A 24,988-nucleotide genomic window follows, 5' to 3' on the forward strand; every position below is an offset into this window, starting at 1 on the left:
ACAGAGGGAACAATATGCACAGAAGGGCACCAAGTCCCCTCCTCAGCTCCCTGAGAACAGAGAGGGTCCTCTTCAAATACTCACAGGCTTAAACAAGATGAGGCACAGGGTGCTCCCTCCTCAAATGACGTGTGAGCTGGGGAGTCTGTCTTTGCTCCCCCTTCTTTCCTAATAGTGGTCAGAAATGTGTGTCTGCAGCCCCGTGAGTGCGCGCGCTTGGCCGACGTGCGGCTTGGCCCCCCAGCAGCTATTCCTGCTGCTTTGGTCAGGGGCCCGTGGCTAGTCTTCCCTCCCCTCCCGAGAGTCTGGCACAGCAGAGGCCAGGCGAGGCCAGCCTGGGGACCTGCACAGGAGCCAGAGATGCGGAACTGGGGACCCTGAGAGCCAAAAAGGACCGAAGCCTCAGCCTGGCCTGGAGAGGCCCCATCTGTTGGCCTGAGCCTGAGAGCTGCAGGCCGCAGAGGCTCTACTCGTGTGCCTCGGTTCTTTGCTCAGTAATGATTGTGTGTACTTACGAGACGACATGTATCTGAGCTTCTGTCTTCGACAGGTGCCCTGCGAACGAATCTCCGTGGGCCGACTTCTATGAATATTTCACAATCAGGCCCTCTTTGATCACTCTTGCATATGTGCATTCTACATTATATTTAGTTTTGCACCGAATCAAATCTGAGGCTTCTGTGAAATGAAAATAAAGTGTTCGACATGATACCCTAGTCCAGAAGTGCTCAGATGTAAATGGGTTTAATCAGGGGTGAAGGGTGGTGACGGGTAGCTGGGCCCCGCACCCTGTTGGCCGCTGCCCTCTGGAGGGAGGTACTGCCGGGAGGCCTGGGGGTGCCGGGCCCCCGGTTTTGTTCTAGTGCAGCGGCTGTATGCTGAGGCTGAGCAGGGAGCCAAGGCGGGTTAATAGGGGATTACATATCTAACTTCCTGCCATGACCAAGTCTGGTTAAAAAGAGAGAGAGAAAGCCAGTGAGAGAAAGAATCAATACACTTCATGACAACTGCTGGTATCTTGTTCAGGTTTGTGATATTTTAAAGGTAGGTCATTCATTAAAAGCCTCTGTGTATGTGTGTGTGTGTGTGTGTGTGTGTGTGTGTGTGTGTGTGTGTGTGTGTGTGTGCAGTTTGTTGCTTTCCCTGATGAGGTGGACACAGTTCAGAAAAATCAATTACAGCAAATTAGGGGGCCATTTCCTTCCCAAATCATTGCATCTGGGAGAACTGGAAGCACCACTTGATGGCCTGCATTCTGGGGGGAGAGGCCTGGGCTTTTGCTCACAAAGTGCTGTGCATTCTTAGGATGGTACGGACTACCTCCCTCCCCTGCATTGTGATCATCAGAAGCTTAAAGGACCAGTTATTGGTGGGACTGTTGCCCCAGGTGCTAAGGACAGGAGCTCATAAGACCCCTGCTGTCACAAAGCTCCAGCAGAGGAGAAGAAATGTTGTGACCTTCTTATTTGCGTGCATCGAAGTGCGTTGTGAATATGTCCTAACAGCTCTAGAGAAACTGCAGAACGACTCTGGGGACAGAGTCTCACCTCCAGCCTGGGGCAATTCCAGGAAATCTTCCCAGAATAGGCGACCCAGGATGGAGCATGAAGGACAGATCTGGGCGGCCACATTTGGAGAGGTGGGGGTGGGCTGCCAGGAGGTATGGGGAGCAGTCCTTCTTTCACTGTTCTTTTGCTGTTATGAAGAAGAGGGGAAATCAATATCTGCTTCCAAACTCTGAGTGGCCTTTTCTCTCTGGGGTGCAGGGAGCCCTCCCTCACCACAGCGAGAACTCTAGCCCTTGGTTGTTTGGGTTGTGGTTCGGGAGTTTATTTTCACCCTCTGTTTTTCTTCATCTCCTCTGATCCAACGTGGTAGGAAGCTGCTAACATGCCACAGCGGCGGCAGAGTAAAGCACGTGTTCTACTACAACCCTCACAGAAGCTTCCTGAACCCCCTTTTGCCCCAAATATGAACTCCATGGATCAGCATTCAGGTGTGTGCCTGGCCCACCATGTCCACCCCATTCCCTGTCATCATCCAGCATATTCCATGCTTAGTCCCCATTTTGCTCATTCTGTTCCCTCTGTCCTCCATGCCCTTCCATCTTTTTCTGCTGAGTGACCTCCTCTAAGCTCAGCCAAGGACTGACCTCTTCCTGGTTGTTCTCCCCACTGGTTTCCCTTCCCTGGTCTCCACTGCACCTTCCCACCTACACCCAGCCCCCCAGCATTTGTAGATTCCCCCCTCTTCAGCACCTGCCCCCAGTCTGTGCTCCTCGTGGGGGTAACTCTCTTCCCCTCCCCGAGTCAGCTTTCCAAGGCAAGGATCTGGTCTTGCTGGTGGTCGGTCCGCTTCTCGCCACATGCAGGCATTGACAAATGTCACTGAATGGTATGAGTCCCACTTCACGCTGAACCAGTAAAGTCGGCAATGAGTGAGGCTTTAGTCATTGCGTTTACAGGCCTTGATCGTGCCTTGGTTGTGTCCTTCGCCCCTCAGGATTTATCCGAGTCCCAGATGAAAGGTCTTTCCAGCTCTGGAAGCCTGTGCTAAAGCTGTGGTTGGCACATGAGAAAGGTCCCTGTACAGGCACCACCTTCTACAATTTAAGCTCCATGTTTTCTCTCCCATAATTCCCCTTCGCCTTCCACAAACCCTGTATGCAGGACAGTTAATCTCAGCTCATTTTAGAGACAACGAAGTTGGGACTTAGGCAGGTAACCGCGGTCAACCACCTCTGGAAGAGCTTGTGCAATTAGACTCATGTTCATGGCCCTCAGGTGCCCCTCCCTTTCCACTGCCTCGGTCTGGCTGGGGAATAACCCACCTGTCCCAGGACGGGAGAATGTGAAATAATATATCCACTTTATGGATGCTAGGACAATAAGATCATATAAATAAATTTTTGTGTGACACCTTCCCCAACTGGTGAGCAACAGGCTCGCCACATTCCTAGATCCACAGTGTCTTCCCGCACCCCACCCCCACCCACGCTTGCCCCCTGAGTTGCTTTCTCTGGAGTGGACTGCACATTTCCACTTCCTGGTACACATGTTTGTTAGGGCTCTGGCTCCTTGGCCTCCTTTAAGCTTTCCCTGAACTGTGTGGCTTCCTTTGTTTCTACACATTTTGCAAATGAAGGCGATGTCTGCATTCAGCTCAGCAAGACTAACGTGGTATGGACATCGGAAGCCTGCCTGCCCACCAGCATGTCTTGCTTGGGCTCTGGAGTCAGACTCCCCAGTCATATGCCCTTGTTGGACTCAAATTTTGGGGGCCTTAGTTTGCTCTTTTTTAGTATGGGGATAGTTTAATACCTAGCATTCGAAGGTTGTATGAGATTAAATGAGGTAATGATTGTGAAGTACCTGGCACAGTGTTGTGCTGGCACATGGTATTGTGATGATGAGGAGAAGGAGGGGAAGGAGGACACTGTTGCTGATGTAGATGATGATGGTAAAGATGATGACAGTGGTGATGATGGTGATGAAGATGACAATGGGGTAATGGTGATGTGATAGCTTTGATAAAGGTGATGACAATGGTGATATGAAGGTGATGATGATGTGATGGTTATGATGAAGATGAAGATGATGATGATGGTGATGATGGGGATGATGAAGGTGATGAAGATGACAATGGTGATGATAGTGGTGATGGTGAAGGTAATGATGATGATGATGATGTGATAGTTATGATGAAGATGATGTGATGGCTGTGGTGAAGGTGATGACATTGGTGACAGTGGTGGTGAAGGTGATGATGATGGTGATGGTGATGACAGCAGTCACAGTGGTGGTGGTGATGACGGTGGTGACAATGGTGACAGTGATAGTGGTGAAGGTGATGATGATGGTGATGATGATGATGACAATGGTGATGGTGAACATGAGGACAGTGGTCACAGTAGTGGTGGTGAAGATGATGATGGTGATGATGACGGTGGTCACAGTGGTGGTGGTGAAGGTGATGATGATGACAATGGTGATGGTGAACATGATGACAGTGGTGACAGTGGCAGTGGTGAAGATGATGATGATGGTGAAGTTGGTGACAGTGGTGGTGGTGAAGGCGATGATGGTGATGATGGTGATGACAGTGGTGACTGGTGGTGGTGAAGATGATAATGGTGATGACGATGATGACAATGGTGATGGTGAACATGATGACAGTGGTCACAGTAGTGGTGGTGAAGATGATGATGGTGATGATGATGGTGCTGATGATGACAGTGGTGGTGGTGAAGGTGATGATGATGATGATGACAATAGTGATGGTGAACATGATGACAGTGATCACAGTAGTGGTGGCGAAGATGATGATGATGATGATGATGACGGTGGTCACAGTGGTGGTGGTGAAGGTGATGACGATGATGACAATGGTGATGGTGAACATGATGACAGTGGTGACAGTGGTGGTGGTGAAGATGATGATGATGGTGAAGTTGGTGACAGTGGTGGTGGTGAAGATGATGATCGTGAAGTTGGTGACAGTGATGGTGGTGAAGATGATGGTGAAGTTGATGACAGTGGTGGTGGTGAAGATGGTGATGGTGAAGTTGGTGACAGTGGTGGTGGTGAAGATGGTGATGGTGATAAGGATGGTGATGATGAAAAAGAAGATGATGATGATAATGGGAATGATGGAGATGGTGATGATGACAGTTGTTACTTGTTTTCTGTTTTATTTTTTGAGAGCTTGTCTGCCTGACACGTCCATGGTCTTCACAACCACCCCATAGGAGGTTGTCCGAATTCCATCCCAGCACCTGTTTGCCTGGTAGGCAGATAGTGGGCCAGGAACTCAGATTGGAAGTCTTCTCTACCCTGAAAAGATGACCAGGGGCACACTTTGCAGGTGTTTTCTTTTCCTGTCCGCTGTGTTCATGATCTGCCTTCAATTATGGGCTACAGTTTCAACCCAGACTCCAAAAGCCAACATGCATTCACCCTTGAGAATTTTGAAATCATCCAAAGTCTTTAAAGAGAGGATACTTTTTATTCCTTTTCTTCTTCTGAGTCCTCCAACTCCCATCCCCCAGTGCAGAAGCTGTCTGGGACTCTGTGGGACTGTGCGTTGAAGCTGGTCCACCGGGGTCCCATTCACCATCCGAGGCTGGAAGGGCCCTGACTTTGACCCACATTCCATGCACAAGGGGAAGTTGGGGAGTTCGACCGTACTCTTCAACTCGGCTCTCCTGGTCACACAGTCACCATATTCCATGGCCCTATTTGAATATCATCTTTCCATTAAAAAATTCAGCAAGGATTTAACTGTTTCTGGCCCTGTCTCATAGCATTGTCTACACATCAATCAAACAGAACAGGTCACCCGAACAGCCCTCCTGTTTATCTATTAATCATCTGGCAAATAAACCACTCAGTATCCTGCCCACCTCAGTAATGTTTGTGATGTAATTTGTTTGGATGCCCAAATGTCACCAGCGTTGATTGTAAGAGATGAAAAAATGTACTTGCTCAGCATAGCAAGCTCTAGGCCAAAATGTAAGCATGAAATCTCTGGTTTATTTTTGTAATAATGTTTACAGCTGTTTAATGACCCTGAAAAGGTTCAGTAGTCTGGTGTTCTGTATTTCAGAACAGGAGTGTATTATGCTTATAACAACCTTGGTTAAACAGTTTGAGCTACAACAATTGGAAAATAGTATTTAATAAGAAGCCATTGTATTCTAGGTGAAGTTGTCTTAATTACTGCTTACCCAAAGTGTAAGAAAGCAAAATAGGTTGTGGGGAAGATGCGGAGGGTCACTTGAGCCTGCAGAAAGGGGGTCCATCTGCTACCAGAACTGCATGCCGTGAGCCCCACAGTGGCATTTGGAGCCCTTGCTGGGAACCCACGTCCCTCCCCTGCCCAGCAGTTGGGAGCGGTAGGACTCCTGTACATTTTCCGAAGCAGCACTTCTACCCACATTGATAAAAAAGGGAATATTTAGTTGTGCTTGGCTAGACAACAATATTTGATTTTTAAAAACCTAGTTGAAATGGTTATTTTGAAAGTCATTTCATTTCCCAACTATTCTTTTTCATGGTATAAGGATAAAACTCTTTCATGCAACTTACTGGCAAGATCTATATTTTTTGGACTATTCATAAGATTACTTTCTTTTTTCTGTGCTAGCAAAATGAAACTGTGTTTTTGTGTAAAATTTATTTAGACTCGTAGCAGCTGGTATTTCTGGTGTCCTGATAGTTTTAAATTTCATTTTGAGTGAAAGATACAATTAGGTTCTCTATTGGAAGAGTTAAGTGAAAACTTTTGTCATTGATATCACAGGAAATAGTTTTGAAGGCAGAAATACAAAATCAAAATAACCATTAGCACCATCAAAGGCAGCTGAATGGCTCACTGTACCTGCAATGATGGGAATGATGAGATAGAATGTATTTTGATGATCTGCGCACCCAACGGTGGGTTCCCTGTGCTGAGGATACCCTGGTATGAAATGCAAAATGGCACAGCTTGAGAAGAAAACCTCTAGCCTTCAGAAACTTTCAACTGGGGCCCTGACCGTGCTCAGAGGTGGGGCCCAGGCATTTCCACATGGTGGTGAGGAATGCCATGGTGGCTGGGACTCACCCCACGCCTGGTTCTTGGTCAATATTGACAGTCGCCTCGAGGACCGGCAGTGCCCCACCATGACGCTAGGGAGCCCGCAAGATCAGGACAGGGGTGGAATGTTGGAGTGTTTCCATGGTGGGGGGTGGGGCGCGGTGTACCCGATTCAGCCGTTTACAGTGGCCTCTAACTGTCCAGGCTCGGCTGCCTTTCTTTCCACAGTCAGGTAAATTACATATGCATCGGTTCCTTCCATGAGTCAACCAGGGTGTATTGATCTTCTTCCTGATACGCTTTGGGCTGGGGCCCTGAGCTGAAGGCCAAGGGCAAACTGTTCTCAGGGTTTGGGTGTTTGTTTACTTGCTTTTAATTGTACCGAGGGTTTTCCTACCTGGATGGGAGGGTCGGAGGAGTTACTGTATAGGTTCCTCAGAAGGGATTGCCTTAAGCCCAGGATCACTGCCAGCCCTGTCCTGGCTCCTGGCTTCCTCGTGGGGGTCCCTCAGCTGCTGGATGGTGGGATAATGAGGCCAGAGCCGGGGCCAGGGAGAGAAGGATAGGTTGAGCACATGGGATCAAGTGCTCCCTGGTACTGGTGTCCACGCGTGGGGGAGGGTGCTGCCTGTGGATTTCATCTGCCCGAGCTATCAGGACAGAGGAAGTACAGGGCCTGGGAAGGAACAGTGTGGTTCCAAAGGGAAGGCGCTCCCCCTGTGCTTGCTCCCTGAGAGCTAGGGGAAAGGAGTAACGCCTCCTTCCATCAGAATGGCGAGCCCTGGCAGGCAGCCTCACTTCCCTGGCCCCGTGAGCTCTTAGGGCTGCGGTGGGATCCAATCCCTTAACAGTGGGATCCGTGATCCCTGAGTTTCCCAGGGTCTGCATTTGTATAAGTTTCTAGAGTGCTACTGCTTAGGGAATCTCTGCCTTTCACCCAAAACAGACATACTCGTACACACACACACACACACACACACACACACACACCTCTAAATGCCAAAGCTGTCGTGGTTCCTCCTTTGTCTAAACCGTGAGTTCAGCCTCTCTGAGCCTTTTCATTGCGTCCCGTTATTGGTGGCCTTGCCTGTGCTGGCCCCTTGGACCACAGAGGCCCTCTATGGCAGGTACATAGAAGGCCCCTGGCAAGTGTTTACTGAGTGACTGACATAAGGGGTAAATGAATTCCGGATGGGTGAAGTGTCAAGGCTGGAGAAATTGGGGCCGACCCAGGTTTTGTGAGTCCCAGGCCGGGCCTGGGGCCAGCTCATCCCGCCTGGGTTGCTTTGGCCCAGGGACAGCACACCAATTACCCCGTGCTCTTTCCAAGAACTCACGCTCCCCTTTCTTGCTCTGAGTTAGGTGGCTGGTATTGGTTATGACTGACCCATTGCAGGGCCTGCACCTGCTCACGGAATCATGGGGTGCTGGGTCTCACCAAACATTTGGAGATAATCATCTGGCAAGGCCATTCCTCACAGTGGGGCTCTGTGTGGGCTTTGCCTGGGCTCACTTGAGGGGCCGAGGGCTGTAATCCTCGGAGCATCTCCTTGAGAGCCGGCCAGCTCTGCCAAAATTTTGAGTGCTCCCGTGGGTCCCCCGATGAGTGGTCAAGTTCTCAAGGGGATCGCTGCTCAGTGGTGGTCCAGGCCTGAGATGGTCACCATGGGCATATATAATGAAAGAGCTGGTGGTGGGGGTGGCTCTCCCTTGGTGGTGTTTGAACCCGCAGGTTCTAGGTTAGCCAGAGACCCTTCCAAGTCTGACAAAATCTGATAGTGGATGTTCATGGACTTGTGCAAAAGCTGAGTTTGGGTCGCATGAGGTTGGGAGGAGAGTGTTTCTCCTACAGGGCTAGCTTTCTTTTATGGGCTATGCTTATAGAGTCTCTTCATTCATTCATCCTTTTGGCCAGAAAATGCCGAAGAACTTACAGTGGGCCAGCTCTGCCCTGGGCCTGGAGGCTTCCACTGTGATCATGCCCTCATGGAAAAGAAGCACATTTGTAGAGGTCAACAACAAAACTTTGCCCTAGTGGTAAGTGCTGTGAAGAAGGAAATAAGGTGATGGGTGAAGAGAGGCTGGGGGTGACAGCCTCCGACGAGGGAGGCACGGTGGTCTTTGTGAGAAGGGGCTATGTGAGCTCAGACCTGCATGAGGGGACAAGGAGCCGACTATACCTTTGCACATTCTAGAACATTCTTCCTCTCCTCAGCTGAGACTTCAGCAATGGCACCTGAAGACCAGTTCCTTAAAAAAGCTTTGTTGACTGAAAAAAAAATTTTTAACATAATAAAAGAATTCTATACCCAAACCTAACTTGAAAACTCCCCATATTCATTATTTAACAAATTGAGCTGTTACTTACCCAGCACGAATGGGGGCAGGGGGATGGTCTTCAACTTGATGCCCCTCATCCAGCCTGATTTGTAGTCTCGCTGTATTGCACATTCAGCCTCCTCTCCCTCCTGCTGAATTGGCTCAGCTCATCAGCAGCAACCTGAAAATAGCCTGTCTTTCTGGATTCATGTCTTCAGAGAAGGCCAACTGGGCAGCCGTTGGACGTGGGCCAGCCATGTTGGCTTTGGACTTTCGAAACTTCCCCAGAGCTGTTGGGTGGAATTCTGAGCACTCCCAAGTGGCTTCAGGGTCATGATCCGTGTTTGCTTGGGAGAGGAGCCAGAACAGCTGGATGGAGCTTGAAGGTAGAGAAGGGGCTCCAGACAGGGCCCTGGGGGCTGTTAGAGTCCTTGCCTGGGGTCCTCCAGGCACCAGTCCTGCCTTAGCAATTTCTACCTGCTGAGCCTGCTCCTCCCTGCTGGTCAGTGGGTGCTGTGAGCCCTGGGGCTGGCCAGTCTTGTCCACCACGGTGTCCTAAGTGCCAGGGACAGGGCCTGGCATACAGAGGGAACTCAGCAAGTTTGGTGAATGAATGCAAGAATCTCCATGACAAAACACTCCTTTCTGACCAGCCTCCAAAATGGACTTTTTTTTTTTTTTTAATTTGCGTGTAGACTGCCACCAGAAACAAAAAGGAAAGATGGCGACTTCTTCCACAAGTGACCAAGTGTGTACGAATGTGTGCAGGTGTCCATGGCATCATTCATGGCCACCGCTAGCCCAGCACTGTGATTGCAGTTTTTCTCTCTCCTGCAAATAAACATTCATGTCTTTTTCTTCCCTCCCTTGCAAGACAGACTCACAGCCCCTGTCCTCTTGCCAAGGAAGCCAGGTCTCCCATTGGAGACCCTCCATGCCAGGCACAATCTGCCTGGCAGGAGGCCCGGTAGGTAGCAGACCCCCCCCCCCACCCCCCAGGGCTGAATGCGCTTCCTGCACAGTTGAGCTCTGTCCCCACCGGTCCCCCGAGGGAACTGCTTGGCCCAGGAATCAGTCCTGGCTGGGGTTAAGCGCTGCTCCTAGACCACCTGGCTGGCCAACACATGTAAACACTGGGATGTGCAAAAACAGTTCCAATGGCAGGAAGCAAATTTGGACTCCTTCAGCTGGGAGACAGATCTGGAAATAGAAGGACCCAGGCATGGGTTCATTGCGTTTCAAAGTTGAACTCCTCGAATGCTGTGATGCCGGGGGGGGGGGGGGGCAGGCGTGCACGGCGTTCCTTCCATCCCTCCCCCAAGCAGTGTGGCCTTTGCAGGTCTGCACAGGCTGGGGAGCGGGCAGAGAGGAGCATTAAAAGCAATTATGCAGACCAGCTTTGAGTGTTAGTGTTTAACAAACAGCTTTGAGTTCTAATTTTCTGCAAAACACATACTGCAGGTACAATTTGTACTCATTACTGTATACTGGGAAAGTTATTAAAAACACTCAAACTTGGTTGAGACTTCCTATGGCATCATCCCTGGATTTTAATTGGTTTTTATCTAGTTCTATAAAGGATCTCTTTAAACCCAATCAAAGTCCCTGCCTGCGATATCATGCCAGTGGAAGGACAGGGAGAGCCCATTAAATGGTCTAAGTCTTTGCCCCCACCCAAAAATGAACAGTCTCGACGATCCACTAAGATTCCGTCACCAGATAATTTATACTTCTTTTGATGGGCACAGTTACCAAATGACAAAATAACAGTGTTTCGTAACATAAGGGTTAAATCTTAATCTCTGAGGTTTGCAAAGCCGCTACTCGCAGTCTCCTTAAAATTTAATATACCTCGTTAATGCTTCCTTGCAAACACTGAAGGATTTTTATGATTATAATCATGTGTTACAGCACCTAGTACTGTTTCTAAGCAGCATACTAATCAGCTTAATGAGATATTACTGCACTTTTTGTTGACTAAAGCAAAATCCCTTTTATTGTTCTAAAGCCTGTCCTTTATTTTTTCCCAAAACATTATCTTGTTTTATTATGTACCAGTAAATATCATGCTATTGGTTTTTTTTTTATTTTTTGGGGCCAAATCATAAAATAATCTCTTTCATCTCAGACTGGCGAATGTATTGAATATAGTCACCGGAAACAAAAGTTCCGAGTGAGTCTCTGGTCTTGCAGCGAAAGCCATTCTGCTCTGAGGCAAACTCTGAACGGAACCAACAGGTGCAGATGCTACAAGGGGGACAGGAGGAAAAGTTTAACACGTAGACCTTTGATTTGTTATTAGGTGTTGAAAGTGGTAAAACATTAATAATTTAAACGTGAATGAGTAATTGCAGTCGGTAAATAGAAAATACAAGGAAGACGATCTATCGCCAAAACAAATTGGAGGAGCAATGCCATATTGCAAAATTGGCATTTAATAATTCATCTTTTTATTACTGTTTTTGACTATAATTCCTTAGTATTATTATGTGTAGGTAAGGCAAGAAATGCAAATCCCTCCCCAGCTAATGCTGTTGATTCACTGCGCCACGGTACCTGGCACAGATCTGAACTCTCACTTTATTTTTAGGGATGGAAGAAGCCAGCCTGTGCCTTGGAGTGTCCTCGGCGGCGCCCGAAGCTGAGCCCCACCTGAGCGGCCCTGTCCTCAACGGCCAGTATGCCATGAGTCAGAAGTTGCACCAGATCACCTCCCAGCTCAGCCATGCCTTCCCCGAGCTGCATCCACGGCCCAACCCGGAAGAGAAGGCCCCCGCGCCACTAGACGAAAAGGCCCACGTGCCCTTGAGTGGCCAGCCCATGGGCAGTCAGATGGCGCTCCTGGCCAACCAGCTGGGCCGGGACGTCGACACCAGCCTCAACGGGCGGGTGGACCTGCAGCAGTTCCTCAATGGGCAGAACCTGGGCATCATGTCCCAGATGAGCGACATCGAGGACGACGCCCGTAAAAACCGCAAGTACCCGTGCCCGCTGTGCGGCAAGCGTTTCCGCTTCAACAGCATCCTTTCGCTGCACATGCGCACTCACACCGGCGAGAAGCCCTTCAAGTGTCCCTACTGCGACCACCGGGCGGCGCAGAAGGGCAACCTCAAGATTCACCTTCGGACCCACAAGCTGGGCAACCTGGGGAAGGGGCGCGGGCGGGTGCGCGAGGAGAACCGCCTGCTGCACGAGCTGGAGGAGCGGGCCATCCTGCGGGACAAGCAGATGAAGAGCAGCCTGCTGCAGCCCCGGCCCGACCTGAAGCCGCTGCCGCACGCCCAGCCGGCCCCGCTGGCCACCTGCAACCTGGCCCTGCCAGCCAACCACAGCGTGCCCGACGCGGCCAACCCGGTGCCCTCGCCCAAGCCGGCCAGCGTGCAGGAGGACGCGGTGGTCCCGGCCGCCGGCTTCCGCTGCACCTTCTGTAAGGGCAAGTTCAAGAAGCGCGAGGAGCTGGACCGCCACATCCGCATCCTGCACAAGCCCTACAAGTGCACGCTGTGCGACTTCGCCGCCTCGCAGGAGGAGGAGCTCATCAGCCACGTGGAGAAGGCCCACATCACCGCCGAGTCGGCGCAGGGCCAGGGCCCCAACGGCGGTGGGGAGCAGTCAGCCAACGAGTTCCGCTGCGAGGTGTGCGGGCAGGTGTTCAGCCAGGCGTGGTTCCTGAAGGGCCACATGCGGAAGCACAAAGACTCCTTCGAGCACTGCTGCCAGATCTGCGGCCGCCGCTTCAAGGAGCCCTGGTTCCTCAAGAACCACATGAAGGTCCACCTCAACAAGCTGTCAGTGAAGAACAAGTCCCCCAGTGACCCGGAGGTGCCCGTGCCGGTGGGCGGCATGTCCCAGGAGGCCCATGCCAACCTGTATTCCAGGTACCTGTCCTGCCTGCAGAGCGGCTTCATGGCCCCGGACAAAGCCAGCCTGAGCGAGCCCAGCCAGCTCTACAGCAAAGGGGACATGCCCATGAAGGAGCGGGAGGTCCTAGGGAAGCTGCTGTCCCCTATCTCCAGCATGGCTCACGGTGTCCCCGAGGGCGACAAGCACTCCCTCCTGGGATGCCTCAACCTCGTGCCGCCGCTGAAATCCAGCTGCATCGAGCGGTTGCAGGCGGCTGCCAAAGCTGCCGAGATGGACCCTGTGAACAGCTACCAGGCTTGGCAGCTCATGGCCAGGGGCATGGCCATGGAACACGGCTTCTTGTCTAAAGAGCATCAGCTACAGCGCAACCACGAAGACACTTTGGCAAACGCCGGAGTGATGTTTGATAAGGAGAAGCGGGAGTACGTGTTAGTGGGAGCAGATGGCTCCAAGCAGAAAATGCCTGCTGATTTGGTTCACAGCACTAAAGTGGGCAATCAGAGAGACCTGCCAAATAAGCTCGACCCTTTAGAAGGCAGTCGGGATTTTTTGTCACACGGGCTGAACCAGGCGCTCGACTATAACCTGCAGGGCCCTGGGAACATGAAGGAGAAGCCCACCGAGTGCCCCGACTGCGGCCGGGTGTTCCGCACCTACCACCAGGTGGTGGTGCACTCCCGCGTCCACAAGCGGGACCGCAAGGGCGACGAAGACGGGCTGCACGTGGGCCTGGATGAGCGGCGCGGCTCGGGCAGTGACCAGGAGTCCCAGTCGGTGAGCCGCTCTACCACGCCGGGCTCCTCCAACGTCACCGAGGAGAGCGGGGCCGGCGGCGGGCTCTCCCAGACCGGGAGTGCCCAGGAGGACAGCCCACACCCCTCCTCGCCGTCCTCCTCAGGTAGGCTGCCAGGGAAGATGGGGGATGAGCGGCTGGTTCCCCGGGCTCTCTCCGTCCAGGGGGCCTGGCTCCACGCAGGCCTCAGGGGGCGGGGGGGGGGGGGGGCGGGAAGGGCCTTCACTGCTTTTCCAAGTCAGTCCTGAGGACCACAGCCTATGTGGACCTTGCCTTTCTGCCCTGCCTCAAGGGAAGGCTAGCATTTCGAGTCCTTGGCCTTCCCTTGAACACTGGCTGCCCGGAAAGAGAGTTGATCCTCCTGTGTGGTAGAGACGGCCAGTTGGTACGCTCGCCAACAGGTAGAGCCTGCCCTTCCTCAGCAATGGCCTGCCCGACCCCATTTTATGCCCCGACCCCCCTCCCCCCATTCGTCATCACCTCGTCTCTGGAACCTGGGAGCTGGTGTTCTGGCTCCATCCATGGATGTGAAGGTGTAAGTTCAGACCCTCACCATCTTTCCCCCTAAGTATATTCCCACACTTGTCTCCCTTGGGCACCCCACTATCCCTCCCCAGGCCAAACCTGTCTCCTGTCCCCTTCCAAAAACTGCAGCTTGCCTCACCTGCCAGGCCCCTGTAAGCTGAAGAACCACACCACTCTCCTCTGATGGTTTGGAAAAACACAGAGGTTTGAAACACAGATGCACGACTGTGTGTCTTAAATTGTACTGTGTTACACGGGCGATACAGCTTTGGGGTCTAAAATAGCAAAGCAGAAAATCTGTCATCAGAATGTCTGTGAAATGCTGAAGCTTCCTGGCCCGGTTTGGGGGAAAGGGAAAAAAAAAGCCCCAAAAACAACAACAACAAAAAAGCCCGCTGGCCTAAGACAGCTAAATTAAAATCGCTACCTAACAGCAGGTAAGCTTGTTGCCTGCATCCGTATTTTCAAAGTCCCTTTCTAATGGATGGTAAATTGAAAGTTATATCTCTAGCCCTTTATAAAGAAAGCATCTCGCTAATACTGTAATCATTCTGCAGCCTAACAACAGAGGAAATCATGCCATAACAAATACCCTGTTACTAATGGCAACATTGATTTCTGCAATCAGCCATTAAGTCTAGAAAATGAAAGACAGTTTGAGGCACCTCAAGGCACCACATTGCCCACTGTTAAAGGTGTGGCGGCACACTGGTGAGGGTCATTTCCGTAAAGTTTTCTTTTTTCTCTCTTTTTCCTTTTTCCCCTTCTGGGTTTCGATAAATATTTCCGTACTGGAAGCAGTTGACTTCTGTAGTTATTAAGGAGATGCCTGTTCAGTTTGGTCGTTATTGTCATGCTTCAGCATCCCCTTCTTCCAGGACAAAATTAGTATTAAAATAAAGCGGGAGTCTGCGGGCTTATTACAAACCAGTAAAGAATTGTTAACACGCATAAATCTGAGCTGCACATTCCAGAGATTCCGATAGCACTTAATGCCGCTGTTTAAATACCCATGAAACACACTGTCTACTCTTGGAGTCCTAGACTCGCTTGCGATTTATTTCTGGTGAGGCCCTCTGGCAGAGTCTGACCAGGAACGCGAGCACCGCGGAGGGTGCACCGCCATGGCGCGCCAAGTGACCGCTGCAACGACCGTATGAGATGCCAGGGAAGGGTGTGCGAGTTTCCCCAGCCTGACGGCAGGAACTCCAGCAAAACGGATCTCTCGTGCAGGGGCAGCCAAGTGCCAGGAGGGCCCCCCTCGGTCGGGAGGGACAATTTCCGCCCTCCTAGGGAGAGGTCCCGCGTTCTGGGGAGCGCCCTCTCACTGTTTTTGGATCCGGGGTCTTTAGGGGGCAGAAAACAGAGGGCAGACTGGCTCCCCTAAGTTTTTGGAGTGATGTGGGGTTAACATTGACAGATTTTCATCCCTCTCCCAGACCCGCTGAAATAAAAAGGTCTCAGCAGAATATTCCGGCACCAAATGTTCAGCTTTATTAATGACGTGTTTACCATGTTTTTCCCACCTTCTGGCCAAGTGATAGCCTCATGCTATTCTATCTCTGTAGTTTCCATATCTGTAAATACTCTGGTGCAAAAACCCATTTTGCTTAAAAGAACCAACCGGGCTTACAACTCAAAGGAGAATTATTCTTGAGTTGTGGTTATCTTCTCACTTTTATTTCCCTCATTGAAGTATTTTACAATTGTGAATACTGATTCTTTCATTTCTGGTTGACTTCTTTGTTTTCTTCATATTCAAATTAGACCCTTTCATAATTTTCCGACTAAGTAGGAAAATTGATGGCATACCAACATGCAGGCCAAATCAGCCGCACGCCTGGGGCATTCAGGTTTTCCTGGGATTAGGACCCTTAACCAAATCTGGTTAGTCTTCCCTCTGATTTCTAACAAGTATGACTTGTATAAAGTGCGATTAAAATAAGCATTTAAATAAAAATCTTGACACAATAGGCATTTTTATTATTACCTGTTAGAGAGAAACCTGCAAGGTGAAGGGGGAAAAAAAAAATCTTTAAGCCCTTAAGTAAAGAAAGGAGTACTTATTAAGGCTTCTATTAAGAAATAACTGCAAAACACGGTTTTACAAATTTCTCAGACTGCATAACAATGTCGCAAAACTTAATTTGCATCACTTGATTCTTTTTTTGTTGAAAACTGGGTCAGTAGGGCCTGAGAAACTATTTTTTCAGATCTTAACCAGTGAATTCTTCTTTATAAATCGCTGCTCTTAACATGATAGTAGTTCTGAATTCATCATAAAAAACCTTTTTACAGAGAGCCTCTTAGAACAGATCTCCAGAAGAAGGCTTACAATGAGTGGCAGAGACGTCCTTTGTTATCTGATGTAATTCTTTGCAAAGGAGGATTGGGAACGGAGTGGCTGTTTAAAAATGTCTTGCTCAGACCGAGACGAAGAAGGGGTCAAGTTTGCAATCAAACAGTTACTGCCGAGATGGGCGACTGTCACTGGCTAGGCTAATGTGGGATGCAGCTGTTTGTTATGTGAGCAAAAGAATGTTTGAATCAGTGAACATGTGAAAGTGATTCCAGTGAACCAGAAAATGTGTTTGTTCTTTGGCTCTCCAAACTGCTGAGAACCGAGCTTAAGATCAACCGCGAAAACTAGGACCTTTGACAAATTGAGAGGTCATATTTTCTAACAGAAAATGGACAAAACCAGTCACATGGATCACTTCCCCATCATTCCCCTTTGTTTTATTTTTGTTGTTGTTGTTGTCGATTTGACTTCCTGATAATTTCACACCATCATAGATGTTGTTTCTGCCTCCGTGTACGACGCAAAGGGAAACTATTTGGAAGGCAGCAGCTTATAAATTTTTACTCTTTTATGACATTTAGGAAGCGGGGAGGCTGTTTTGACGCTCTCTCGTTTTCTGGCTTGCGTGCAAACGCTCCGATGGCATTAATCTCTGCATCTCTCCCCAAAACCTCGACTAAGACTGTGCTCAGCTCTGAGCTTTACTCTGAGCCAGAAGACGACCAAAGTTCTGTTTCTTTGAGTTTTGCCTTGGAAATCACGCTCAGAATAATTAAAACTTAATGTACTAAGAAACGATACTGTTCATTATATCCAACAGGGCAGTTACCTTCTGCATTCCCCATAATTTTGGAGAGGGGCTAATTGAAGTGTTGATGGTGGGAAGGGGGTAATTGCATGCGTTGACCCTCTGTTCATTAAATAAAGTCGGCTAAGTTACGTGATCAATGGAAAGCCAGGGAGAGATGCAAAGATGAAAACAGTGTTAACCCCTGCTACTTCTGTTATAATATTTTGAGATGGTCAAGGATTATTTGATCAGCTGGGCTGGAAGCCTTGTGGGGTCTTCTTTTGTTGCCTGAGCCGCATTCCTGAAATGCTGGGTCGCCAATCCTGTGTAGGCCCATTGACCAAGGCATCAAAGGCCTTTATCCTGGGCTCCCTTGCATTCACATCGGGCGTACAGTGATATGATAGATTTTCTTTCTTTTCCACCTCTTTTTCTGACGTGGTTCCTCCTCCCTGCCCCCATTCCTGATAACCACTGCCTGCTCCACACAAATAAATCTGGGCACCCCAAAGAAGGAGGGGGGGAAGAAAAAGAAAAAGAAAAAAAAATTAAGTCTGAGGATTAAGATCTTCATTTTTTTTTTTTTTTTGCTTGTGCATTCCAATTGTTCTTAAAATATTTGGCAATGTCAATTAGTAACTGAGCAGAGTTAGCTGATGAACACAATTTTCCAGTAGACTGAGCACCCTATTGTTGCCGAGCGAACAGCAGATTTCTGAGGTCATTATCATTCGCTGGTTGCTTGGCCCAGCTGCTTCCTGCTGCAAAAGCCAAACTTTATACTGGAGCTCGGGGATGGCGTGCAGCAACAGGGGGCTGGGAGGGGGAAGAGGGGAGCTGGCTGCAGAGCCGAAGACAGTCATTATCAGCAGAGGAAACAGAAAGTAAAAGTTTCCAGGCAATTCCAGGAAAACTGCCCTATCAGGCTTCTTCCTCCTGTTCCTCAGCAAGCACCTTCAGCCTCCAGGCAGGGAATTCAAAGGACCAGGGGACTCCCCATGGGCTTTGTGGCAACTAATCTCTTTGCTGAGCAGAACTTTGGAAAACAATAATCCCATTTACAAATTTACTTAAAAATTGTTAACCCCATCTGAGGCATGTGAGTGATCCCTCCTAGATAGACTCCTTCATTTTTATTAAAAACAGAAAAAAGGAAAAAAAGGAAAACAAGTCCCTTTTCGAAGATGGAATGACTTTCTTGAAAATAGCAAACTTGAGGATGACAAACAGGGAATATTGTGTCATTTTCCAGAGGGACCTTTTGAGCAGATAATAGTCTGGAATTCCTTGTAAAATCAAATCTACTGTGGAAGGCTCCCCCTGCCCTTTCCAGCTTCCCTGTCTTTCCTGCCCCCTCCCTCTCCCACCCCCTAAATTGGGAGCTGGTTCAGTGAGATGAAAAGCTGTACTTTTTTAAAGCTCAGCTGTTAAAACTGAGCGCCATATGCAGCCCTTCCATCCCCGATGTGGAAGCGTGTGCAGGCGGCCGCCGTGTTCGTGGAGATTTACGGAGGCTCGGCTGTGTGTGCCGAAGCTGTCGCCGGGCAGACGCTGGGGGCCTTTCCCGCCCGCACGGCGGCCGCCCCACCTAGGCTAACGTGCTGGCCAGACTTGGGCTGACTCCTGGCGGGGGTCGGACGGGGCAGAGGTCAGAGGGCCAGGTGGCCTCCCTCTGGTCTCTCACCTTTCCGCTGGGTCTGGGCACCCAGGCTGGACCAGGGATTCAGATGCTTTTCCTCCTGATCTAGGAGCGAGATGCCTACCAGCAGACTCCTTTTTATACGCTTGCCCTTCACTGAGTGCACTTTGATTCTCTTGTGTCCGGAAGCAATGATATGGGGGCACTTGGTACCACTCTGGGGCTTTTCCTGCCTCTCTCGCTGCCTTGCATGGAGCTGTAAATCCCACCTGCACGGGGCTGCCCCATGGTACTGTCACTTAGCATTTCAGAAAGAGAGAACTTGTACTTGGCTCTAAAAGTCTTCACCTTGGGAGTGTGATATAAAAGACGGGTGACATAAAATCCCAGAAGCAAAGCCTCCTCGACGGTCCTGTAGATTCCTAGGACGGACACCATTTTGTGGGGGTGGGATCCGACTCCTGGCCTCAGAGTCTCTCAGCCCCGTGGTTTGCGGCTCACCACCTCAACTTGCCCATCCTCCTGGTGGGCACCGCGTGGCCAGGGTCCCCCCTCGAGTGCTCCACGAGGTGCTGTGTTCCCGCCCAGCGCTCTGAGAGGCCCGAAGTGCTCACGGGGCATCCCTTCTGTAACGCACGTTAACTCCAGGAACGTATGCATTTATTTAATTCTAAATTTGATGGTAATAAGAAAAGCACAGAGTCGCTGAGGACAGGTTACAACGAGGCAAAGATAAGCAGGCGCCTTTCAAAATAGAGTGTGAATTGTTATCCACGTGATTCCGATTGATTGGAATGGGAGGTTCCACGCTTGGGTTCTGGCCACCACCTCGGGTGTGTTGGGGCTGCAACCGGCAGTGTGCCTTACAGATGGCCACGCGTGGCCAGAAGCAGGCAGAGATCATGGGATTCCAGGAGCCGCCTTTCACCCACTCTCTCCCTGTGCCTTCAGGTACCTGGGAATGTACGCCTATGACATCAGCCTCTGGACAGCCTCTGTCTGGAGGAAGCCTGAGGGCCTCCTGTTCACTCGGATCCCTTATGCTTTGAATCCCTTCTCTGGCATGAAGCTTTGGGCCCCGCTTAGAAGAAGCCCGCTCTTGCGGACGTATGGCATGAAAGGCTTCCTTGCCTTATACCTCAGCCATTTCCTGCGTCCGCCCTCCTCAAAGAGAAGATTCTGGAAGGGGGCCCTGATATCTCAGGGGGTGGAGTCGGGGGCAAGCTTCAACTGGCCCTCAAGATGCCACTGGGCTCACGAGGGAGACCACTGGGCTGCATGGGGCTCCTGAGATGGAGGGCAGAGGGAATCCTGGGGCGATCCGTGGTGGGAGCACTTTGCTGTATTCTGAGCCTGTGAGGTCAGAGGAGGAGTGAGCAGTTAACTCCTTTAACTGCCAAGCTGCCTAGGAGCATTGATGGTAGGGGAGGAGAAACACCTGCAGAGATCAGGAGATTGGATTTGTGCAGGCATCCCAAATTCGTGATGACTGGACTGGGACCTTTGCCATCTGCGCCCCTTGGGCTTGCTTACTGCCTTTCTGGGTTTCTTACCTCCCTTTGCCTCCCCGTCCTCAGGTTCCTCCCTCCACGTTTGCAGACTGGGCTGGCCCACTGAGGAAGGATGAGGGGGTGCAGAGAGGAAAGGGGACTCTCCAGCAGGGTGCGGGGCAGGTGGTAGGGCTCTCTGTTCTCCCCAGGAAGTGAGCCTCTCAGCAGCTGAAAGGAGCCTTGGGTCCCCCTTGCCTCTTCCTGGCAGGACGGGGCTACAGCAACATTTACTTAAGCTGTGGAGTTTGGCACTGCTACCACCAGGCACCATCTGGAAAGCCCTTCTCAGAAAGCCGTGGACCCTCCCAAAAGAGCTCAGGGAACAGGACTTGGGCAGAGCTTTGGGGCTTTTTTTTCCCCCCCTCAGGCAGAACCTGAGCATGGAGGCACCTGAGGAGGGTGCGGGGCGTGGGGGTGGCAGGTCCTCTGGGAGCCGCGTGGGTGACACAGGTCCCCTCTGGCTGGCTCGTGGCTTTTCTCTCCGGTGGGTGGGCCTCCCCACTTAAGTCCCGAGCCAGATCTGGTTTAGCTTTTCTTTGTTGGGAGTGCACTCGATTTCCTGGGGTTGTGTTTCCATTTACGTATTTTGTATTGTGGTCCACTTACTGTTTTCACCTGAATCCTGGTATGTCATGGGGACGAAGGTGTGGAGCCAGCCAAGGCTGCTGTGGTTAGTTACTGACACCACCCTGTAATAACAGGGCTTGTTAACATAATGTAAGAAATGAACGTTGCGCCTCTAAACTCTTACGGGGGAGACAGGACCGAGAACCTGAGGCTTGGCTTGTGACAAACAGGGCCAAGCTAAGCACAGAGATTTGCCACCATCCTTTCCCTGATCCACAGCTTCAAAAAAGGCTGCAGAGCCCCACAACAATGCGTGTCTGAACACTCCCAACGGCTACCTGATGGGTGGGCCGAGGCACAAAGAGAGCCGTGCAGAACACAGGTGGCATTCATGTGCTCAGCTTTGTTTTCGTCTCCCGCCAAGGGAACGTAGTCCGGGGCCTGGCTTCGTGGGGGACCCATCTCCTTGTTGCCGTGAGCCTTGGGATTTTGTGGGGCATGTGACATATGTTGGAGAGAAGCGTGAGGCACAGCACAAGCTGACTCCTTGGCTGGGCTGCCCACTGCACTGTGTTGGGGTGGGGGGTGCCCAGCCAGGTGCTGGAAGGCGGACATGGGTGGTGGGTGGGCTTGGCTTTCAGCACCTGGTCGCTTGCTTCGAGAGGCTGGGGTCAGTTTTCAGCTTTTCCTGGGAGGCAGCCCACCTTTGGGAAACTTTCCTGTGTTTGACCCTGTGCCTTGGGTCCAGAACATTCCACAGAGGAATCCATTCTTTCTCTGGTGGAGGCAGCTTGTTGGACTGGAATTCGGGTGGCCACCTGTTTTGTCTTCTTGTCTGACCTCAGCTCCAAAGCCATTTGATATGTGACGAAACAGGACCCCACCACGAAGCTCTCTTCACCTCATTAAAGTAATGCCCTGAAACTCTCAACTCAGTGGTTGTCATCCGTGGTTTTTGGACACCCTCGGTTGGTCTTCAATCATCTTGAGAGGCATTTTGGAATATTTCCAACTTGCTTATGTTTAGTTCAACATAAAGTATATGCAGTGGTTGTTTCCTTGAAGACCGAGACAGCTTCGAGTGTCTCTTCATCGCTAAATATGTTCTGTTGAATTTGTTGCTAAAATAGGTGTTTTAATTTTTTTTAAAGTAATTTGCCCTGAAAAATCATCCCTTAGCAAAGCTGAGGTGTGACATAAAATAATTATTGTGGGAGGCAGTTTGGCAGGGCTGGGTCCATTCTCAGCTGGGGCCTGACCCCCTCTGAAAAATCCCTTACGGGTGACCTTCAAACCCTTTCCACCTGGCATCCGCCAAGAGGGATGCTTCCTGACTTCTTTGTTGCTATTGCTGACATTTTTGTCATTTTACTCGTCTCGGGCATTTAGAAAATATGGATAAGTAAAAATAACTTTTAAATAGGTATGCTCACCACCATTCGGAGATAATCAGCACATCCTTTTCCAGTCCCTCTGTGGACCCAGAGAGGTATTTAGCAAGATAGGATCATAATACGCTGTAGTTTTTACTTAAATATATACCATTTATTTTTTGTCATTGAATATTCTACGCAAGGGTCCGCAAACTTTTTCTGTACGGGGCCAAGTAATAAATATTTTAGGTGCTGCAGGCCATGTGGTCTCTGTTTTAACTACTCACTTCTGTCATAAATGGAAGTGTGTGATAGTCTCCCAATAAAACTTTATTTACAAAAACAAGTAACAGGTGGATTTGGCCCATGAGCTGTCCTTTTGCAGACCCCTGTTCTATAGTCATAGCTCTGCTTTTTTTTTTAATGCTTCACACAAGTAATATGTTTTTTGAGAAAATATTAGAAATATAGAGAAGCCAAGGGAAAAAAAAATTGACATCTGTAAAATGGCTTAGGCAATCCCCTACCTGCAGAGCATAATAGGACTTGCTTCCATTTTGTCTTTCCTGCACCTAATCTTTCTGATCATCTGCACAATTATTTTCTTAGGGAAGCTCCCAGGAGTGGAATCTCTGGTCACAGGCAGGCCACCCTGAGGCTGCTGATATATATTACGGGGCGTTGCATCCTGAGGCCATTTCTTCCTGTAGTTTTTGCCACGGGAAAGTTCCTCCCAGGGTTCAGTTGAAATCTGTCTCCCCGAGGCTAGGCAGTTCACTGTCACTAGGCTTCTCTGCGACTCATCTGTGCATCAAATACTCATTGGTTCGTTCATTCATTCATTCATTCATTCAAGGACCAAATACTTATGAAGTAGGGTCTGAACCGAGCAATGTCCGAGGTACTAGGGATGCAAAAGTGAGTAGAGATATACCTGGGCATCCAGAGGTGCAGAGCCTGGGCATGTCATTAAACAGAGTGAGAGAGACTCTCGCGGGGGCCCACCCCATGGTCTGGAAGAGCACCAACACGCCTTGGCGCCCACATTTGCTCCCGAGGAACCTCAGAGGGTGAAGGGACCTCCTCCGCCACCTAAGTGAGTCCTTCGGCAGGCCACGCCTTCCCCCTGCAGGATCTGGCCGATCCGGCGACTTCTAGGGGGAAGCAGACGCCCCAGTTCAACCACGAGGTCTGGCTGTGAACTGGAGTTGGAGTTACTTTCTTGCTGCAGAAGAGGCCCTGTAGGGAAATCCAGAGGTGCTTTTGAGGAAGGACCCCGGGCAGGGAAGCAGCAGGAAGGGAACCTGGGGCGGGGGGGTGGTGGTTGCAGCTTTGCCGCAGGGGTGTTGGGTAGCCCACCACACTCCACATGACTGGAGTGGGGTGGGGAAGTCTAGAAGGCTCTGAGGCCCCCTTCATCTCCTCTGTCCCCTCCTCTCCTCTCCCCTTCCTTCCCAAACCTTTGCATGGCCCAGGGGTGACTTTCAAGTGTCTCATCCACTGTGCCCTGAGCCGAGAACTCAGGAAGTTCGTAAAGTCTGAGGATTTGGTGGATTTCTTGTTGATATTTGTGTCTGAGCCTTGAGCAGGTGGCAAGGCGACATCATCCCTTGCAGGGCCGGGGGGCCTGGTGAGACCCTCGTTTATTTCCTTTCCAGCCGGATGCCTTCCCACTTGCGCTGTCCCTGTCTGAGGCCTACGTGCCATGGGGATAGTCAGAGTCCTGCTGCTGAGAGGGCACCGCCAGGGCCCCTCACCCAGTGGGGCCAGTCGAAGGCTCGCTTTCCCATTCCTCCCAGTGGGCATGGCAGAGGGCTCTGGTGCTGGCCCTTAGGAGCTGTGTGGCCCAGCTAGGGCCACTCAGCCTTTCTGTGCTGCAGTTTTCATGGTGCATTTGTCTTTCTATAAAAGGCTTAGCACAGTCCCTGGCGCGAGGAAGTGCTCACTAAATGTGGCCTGTTATTAAGATTCTTTCTGTACTATGCAATACCAAAACAAGTGGGTAAAAAGAAACGTGGCCAGTGGCTTGGTTGTTGGAGGTCACAGGGCCAAAGGGCCAGCCTCGATGGTTTGATCTCATAGGATCTAGCTGGCATTTGCCAGGGTCCTGAGGGAAGCAGTGGAATCAGTTGGGCTTGTCCCAGCGTTTTCGCTGGAGGATGATTGGGGTCCTTCTGACACCGTCCTGGGAAGGCAGCTCCCCTCCTTCACACAGGCCACTGCCAGGTGGTTCTTTATCTGCCCACTTTCCTCCCATATTTTGTTGCCACAAATGAATCCCAATCCAAACTGTCTTTACAACTATAACTACAGAGATTCAGTGGTTTAAGTCACTGAAAGATCTGGGGATTGGTCTGACTTTAAGTGATGGAGATTTAGCCAATGATGTTCCCAAGATTTCCTCTCCTCGTAGTGGCATAAAAGGCTACCACAGCTGAGACCTCACACCCCCATACCACCGGTCAAAGGAACACTCTCTTCTGGAGGTCCAGCAATTATCCCCTTGCATTTTGTTACGTCTTAGTGTGTTATTATGCCCATTTCTGAATCAGTCACCATGGCCAGGGGAATGGGATGCACCTGCTTATGTCAAGCCGGGCTCACCTTTGGGTGAAGGGTGGGGGATCTCATCCAGGCCAGTACTTGTGAATGGGAAAGACGAGTTTTTCCCATAGAGATTCGGATGAAGG

General features: G+C 50.4%; 1 protein-coding gene across 3 annotated transcripts in view; it reads left to right on the forward strand.

Annotated features, from left to right (window-relative positions):
- The window catches only part of ZNF536 (zinc finger protein 536), a 421,493-nt gene that overhangs the window by 180,315 nt on the left and 216,190 nt on the right, over window positions 1-24,988 (forward strand). For all 3 annotated transcript variants that reach the window (XM_027619610.2, XM_027619609.2, XM_027619611.2), the window contains exon 4: window positions 11,486-13,657. In XM_027619610.2, the coding sequence (XP_027475411.1) occupies window positions 11,488-13,657 (2,170 nt within the window). In that variant the 5' untranslated portion in view covers window positions 11,486-11,487. The remainder of the gene's footprint in view (window positions 1-11,485; window positions 13,658-24,988) is intronic.

This window comes from Zalophus californianus, chromosome 17, assembly GCF_009762305.2.
Source record: "Zalophus californianus isolate mZalCal1 chromosome 17, mZalCal1.pri.v2, whole genome shotgun sequence".
Classification (NCBI taxonomy): domain Eukaryota; kingdom Metazoa; phylum Chordata; class Mammalia; order Carnivora; family Otariidae; genus Zalophus; species Zalophus californianus.